Raw genomic sequence first — 6,000 nt, forward strand, 5'->3', positions numbered from 1 at the left:
ATAGTACAGTAACAGGGAACCAAGTGCACATATATCGACAGAATTTTATCGTTCCTTTCCAACTTATTCTTGAATAGGAAGGCACTGACAGGGGATGACAGGAGTGAAGGGATGCCTCCCACGGAATTGAATTGAAATGCATTGCACATGAAGAATAACAAGGCAGAAGCTGGTCATTTGGACGAAAGATGAGCCACGTTGTTGAAATATGTGCCAGGAGAGAGAGAAAAACTATTGACCTGCCTCCATAGACACTCGGACACATGTAGGCCTAGTACTCATTCAATTAAATGTGCTATCTTTTGGAAGTTTTCGATCATCTTAGTAGTTGACCTGGATTTGATTTTCCACTCCACTGTAGAAAACTTCAAAACATGTGCTTGAAAAATGCAGCTGTCTTGTTACGCAATTCCTATAAGATGCCACGTATAGTTTGCACGATCTGCATAGTGTGATTGAACACATACAAAAAACAAAAATGTATATTACTTCTGCTGGTTTTAGTCCCTTCATCCGTCCCTGGGATAACATTATTTTGGCTGCACACCATTTACTGAACTTTATTTCCCATTCTTTCTTGCCATTGCATTGCATTGCATTGCATTGCATTGCACACTATCAATCCTCCTCCAGGAGCAGTGTGCAGCCAGGGTGCAGCCTGGGTGCAGTGCCCAGGGACCGACTCGAGGCATACTGGCAGGGGCATAAAACCGGTATGGCTTCTGGTTAAGAAACGGGAGCACCCCGTGTATACCAATGTCTACCCAGGGAGAACATTGAAACTTCCCACATAAGCGTCCCAGATGGGTTTTAACCCAGGACGTTGTTGCGGTGGGGCAGCTGCGCTCACCACTTGTTTGTTAATCACCATTTGGGGGGAGGGGTGGATTTACGAGGGTTAGTTGTTGTTGCGATGTTCTTGTTGTATTCCCGAGTAATAACATCTGCACCTATTGAGTGCCAAGTGCACCATTCTATAGCTTCATTTCATTATGCTTTATTTGACCTTTTGTACTGTATCAGTTGGTCTTTACTTTTTCCTGTCACTGAGATGGCTCCAAGATGTGTTTTCAGAAAGAATAACCACTAATCCTCGATAAGTGCTCTTCAAAAAAAACACCTTAACCTTTAAGTGATGAACTAAACAGGGCTGTAATATGTATTTTACACTAAAGTCAATACAGTAGGATAAAGCAGATATGTTTCCTTCAATCCTTATCATTTTTTTCTCAGAGAGCGAGAGAGTCAGTGCGAAACTCTATTTAAATGTATTGTTCAACTTAAACTATTTGAACAATTCCTTTCATTGTTCATAGTTCTTTTGTTATGTTGTTCTTTACTGAACAAATTGCACCCTGGTTCAAATGGAACTCTGAGCTTATAGGAGTTTTTTAAGGAAAAGGGTTCTCACACCTCTATTAAAGCTATACAAAGCAGGAATAATATGGAGAGATAAAGTTTCGGACCGGACAAAGACAGGATCAGCAAAAGAGCCACACAGGGTTGTTTGGAAAAGAAAATGGGAGTGTGAACCAGAAAAGTAGGTGCTAGGACAAGGTGTGTATTACAGCTGTTTGTGTGTGTGTGTGTGTTTGTGTGTCTGGACATGTGTGTGTCTGTGCGTGTGCATTAGTGAAAGGGCGGCAGTGAATGATCGAAAGGGAGACAGCAAGTGAGCATGCCTGTTGGAATGGCAGGAGAGAAAGAGGCGTGTCCGAAGAGGGTGGGGCGGAGGACTTGGCATGTGTCCAGCCAGGACCCATATCAAAATTATAAGAAGAGGAGACTCGTGTTCTGAACATCACATCACAGAAGGACGTATCAGCTGACGACCATCACCCACCGAACCACTCTCAGAACACAACATGGGAAGACAGAAGGTATATTTGGACAAGCTGTCCAGAACCTGCCAGATCCGCAACCTGTTGCTTCGCCAGGCCCTGGCAGAATGTCTTGGCACACTCATCCTTGTGGTAAGTTCATCATGCTTAATGTGTGTGTGACTGTGCGTTGGTTGTCAATGTCTTTGTGAGTGAGTGTGTGTGTGTGTGTGTGTGTTAATATAGTATTTCTCACATTTTCTTCGGAAGTAAAGTTCTGTTCATTGTTATTCTTAATGAAAGCTTTATGCTCCAAGCATACAATGGAGAACGCCTATGGCAAATAACCCATAAGGAATCTTGCTCACCACCCTTACTTCTCACAGGTGACGTCAGCAGATTTGATCAGTCTTTATGTTTTCCCTCTGACACACTTATGTAGTATTTGCTGTAGTTGATTTGTACAATTTATTTTGAGATGTAAATTTAGAGACCAAGAAATTATACTGGTTTATGTTTGATAAGCCATTACATTGTAAAATTTATGTTTAATAAACCAGTATCCTTTATGTTTCTTAACCCCTCATCATGTTTAATATGTAAACATGAATTGCTGAATAAAATTTTAGTTGTAAGCAGGGAGATCAAAGTATCTGGAGATGCACAGAGAGCAAGACATTAAAACATTCACATGAGCACCCAAGCCCGTATATAGATGGCAGGGAAATTTGGGATGGATGGGATATCATGCATGGTCAACTAATCCAAACTTGTTAATGCTTTGACGACTTGCTGGATGAAAAGCACTATAATTAGGCCAATTATATGTTTTCCGATTAGTAGACAAGCTTTAGCTAGTTTTAGATTTTCAGTTTTCTTCCGGATTTATTTTTACTAATAGGGTGAACACGTAAAAAGTATCGAAAGTAAATATTTCACCAAACATTTGTTTTTATTCCAATAGCAAATTTGAACTAAGAGGACAATTAAGGCTTCAATTCTATGGAAATCTCATCCGACCTAAGTTTGCTGGCCCATGTTGAGCCGTCTGCAATCGGATGCCTCTGACATTTGGAGAAAATGGTCTGAAAGTATTCTGGTCTTAAAGAATTTGGACTTCAGATGTCCTTTACTTAGCTGCGGACAGCGGCGATCATCAAAGGGACTTTATACGTTATATTTACGGGGCTTTAGCCGAGACCCAGTGATGGAGAGCGTCCCTTAGGCGCCAGGACGATTGAATGTGGTTCCCCGAGGCTAACCTCATTGTAAGAGTCCTGTGGTCTGGGTGGAATGCGTCCCATTCAGAGGGTTTATATTGGTAGCCTCAGCCAGAACCTAATGCACGTCCTTTCATCGAAAACAGATGCATGAAGCACTTGTAGTGCTTACAGGCAGGCAGGCACGTGCATGCAAAGACATAGACACATGCACTTGCAAGATCACACACATGCAAATTAGAATGTTTAACGAAGTATGCAGTGAAAAACTGTGGAGACCTTATCTCACTTATTCAGATTTTTCTATCAATATACACAATGTAATAATACCAGCAAATATTATTTCTGAACCAGTCAAAAAGTAACCTCTACAGTGGATGGTGGTGAGATGTGTGACCGTCTACACACCCCTCAGTTTAGACACGAGTCCAGTCCACAAAAACTGGCTTTCAATTTCACTGATAACAATCACATCCGCCCTTCACCCAATAAGGTGACCTCTATGTGGGACAAATATCCAGTCATTCAGTGAGTGCATTTTTCTGGAGAGCCAGTGAGAGAGTGATATTGGACGCCGCCCACAGACCAAACTGTTGTGTTCTGCTGACATTGACCTATATGTTTCTCTCCCCAGATGTTTGGCTGCGGCGCTGTAGCTCAACTAGTGCTCAGCGGAGGATCCCATGGCATGTTTCTAACTGTCAACTTTTCCTTCGGCTTTGCGGCCACCCTGGGCATTCTAGTCTGTGGCCAAGTGTCGGGTAAGCCAAGGAACTGTCAAGCACAAACAATTTCAGATACTTATTTGTATTTGACAAAGCAATGCTAGTCACTAGAAGCAGGTGGGGGTGGGACTCTAATGATCATCATTTTTAATATGATCCTGTTGTACATGTTTTTCCGACAGGAGGCCATCTGAATCCGGCTGTGACCTTTGCCCTTTGCCTACTCGGAAGAGAACCGTGGAGAAAGTTCCCAGTATACTTTGCCTTTCAGACACTGGGAGCATTCCTGGGTTCTGCAATAATCTTTGGCATGTACTATGGTAAGGGATCAAGTCAAATTTTATTTTATTTTATCACGTTGCTATTATGTTATTGTATCAAAACCCAAAGGATCTCTGCTGTAGATTTTGACATCATTGTAATATTGACTGGGATAACAAAAAGTATTAAACGATTATTTTGTTTATCTAAAGATGCCCTGTGGGACCATCCTGACAACTTTAATGTGACAGGAAATCGGTCTACTGCCGGCATCTTCGCTACCTATCCTGGAAAACATCTCACGATTCTCAATGGCTTCTTTGATCAGGTATCCACCTTGACTGTGCCCAATTTCTAGTTTAATCATCTTTATACATTCTGTTACACGATAGCTTGGCTTGTACTGAATAAACATATCAACAGGGTTATGGTTAGACCGTCAGTATTCTCTTCCAATATTGCTTCATGTGTGCCCATCCATCCACCATAGCTCATTGGAACGGCAGCCCTGATCGTATGCATCCTGGCCATTGTGGATCCATACAACAACCCCATACCCCAGGGGCTTGAGGCCTTCACTGTGGGCTTTGTGGTTCTGGTCATTGGACTGGCGATGGGCTTTAACTCTGGCTACGCCGTCAACCCAGCCAGGGATCTGGGGCCACGTATCTTCACTTCGATGGCTGGCTGGGGCATGGAGGTCTTCACGTGAGTCTGGTTTCCATATCATCTCCCTCTCCCGCTAGGAAGACATCACTGACACACGGCGTTCCTCTCATCTGACACTATTGCCTGAGTTGGGTATATTTGTTGTGTCCTACACCTCTATTGATTGTGAGGATTTCTGTTCCTCAGGGCTCGAAAATGCTGGTTCCTGGTGCCCATCTTTGCCCCGTTTCTTGGGGCTATCATCGGGGTGGTGGTCTACCAGATGATGGTGGGTTACCATTTTGAGGGCGAAGTACGCGACCGGCGTGAGGCGCAGCAACAGAACGAAAGAGAGCGACTCAACAGCATCAGCACTAACGACCACAACAAAGAGAAGGAGGTGTCATAAAGAGCCTGACGTCTGCAGGGGGGGATACACAGCAACAGGGTTAGGGTTAGAAATAGCAACAGATGGAGTTCTCCACAATCTGTACACACACACAAACACACACACTCACACACCACACGCTCACACATACGCACACACACACACACACACACACACACACACACACACACACACACACACACACACACACACACACACACACACACACACAAAGCGCAGAATTACATTAATTCGTTGATGAACAATACATTTTGTTGTATTTAATCATAGTTTTCTATTACTACGACTATAGTTTCCTATAGGATTTTGTAGAATATAATGTTATAGATATATCTAGTGTCTCCACAACAATTGTTTGCATATGTGTTTATTCTTACCAAACAAATATTGGCAACATATATTGACCACTGTTTTATTGTTACATTACTGTCCCAACATTCCATCCTATTTTTTTTTTTGCATTATCCTGTTTTGTTTGTTTGTATTATTATTGATGTTTCTACGATATAAAGTATGTATTGACATGTTTTTCAAAAAACTAAAAGGCCTTGGTAATCCATTATTTCAGTGACGGAATGTGACAATTTCCTTTACTCTAAATCGAAACAGGATAATGTTTTTCATCTGCTTCAACTTTGTAAATACCTAGACGTAGCTGCCCACACTATTTGGAGTCTAACCAAGATATGGACATACCATACCAACATTTGAATATTTCTTATTTTTACAAACATTAACATCTTTAATTAACATCTCATGTAGTGAAAACTAGCGCCTTTGGTAAACTTATTCTAACATTCTATTAATGGGACTGGAATTGCTCGCATAGAGAGGATTTTCCGCTTCGACAAGAACCTTACCGGGCCAATCACAACCGTTTATCTAAAAGTAGGTGGGATAAAAAACGGCCAAGGGTA

General features: G+C 42.0%; 1 protein-coding gene across 1 annotated transcript; it reads left to right on the forward strand.

Moving 5' to 3' along the window:
- Positions 1-1,760: 1,760 nt before the first annotated feature.
- Positions 1,761-5,627, forward strand: aqp3a (aquaporin 3a). The gene is made up of 6 exons (XM_030359820.1): positions 1,761-1,973; positions 3,675-3,801; positions 3,948-4,085; positions 4,239-4,354; positions 4,517-4,734; positions 4,882-5,627. The coding sequence occupies exons 1-6, from the start codon at positions 1,866-1,868 to the stop codon at positions 5,081-5,083; spliced, it is 909 nt and encodes a 302-aa protein (XP_030215680.1). The 5' UTR covers positions 1,761-1,865; the 3' UTR covers positions 5,084-5,627.
- Positions 5,628-6,000: the final 373 nt, after the last annotated feature.

The sequence above is a fragment of the Gadus morhua genome, chromosome 6 (assembly GCF_902167405.1).
Source record: "Gadus morhua chromosome 6, gadMor3.0, whole genome shotgun sequence".
Taxonomy (NCBI): Eukaryota; Metazoa; Chordata; class Actinopteri; order Gadiformes; family Gadidae; genus Gadus; species Gadus morhua.

Excerpts from the sequence above, each read along its gene's own strand:
- aqp3a (XM_030359820.1), top strand. The coding sequence starts at position 1,866 with ATGGGAAGACAGAAGGTATATTTGGACAAGCTGTCCAGAACCTGCCAG. Across the intron at positions 3,802-3,947 it reads AGTCTGTGGCCAAGTGTCGG|GAGGCCATCTGAATCCGGCT; the intron begins GTAAGCCAAGGA and ends TTTTTCCGACAG. Across the intron at positions 4,355-4,516 it reads TCAATGGCTTCTTTGATCAG|CTCATTGGAACGGCAGCCCT; the intron begins GTATCCACCTTG and ends CATCCACCATAG.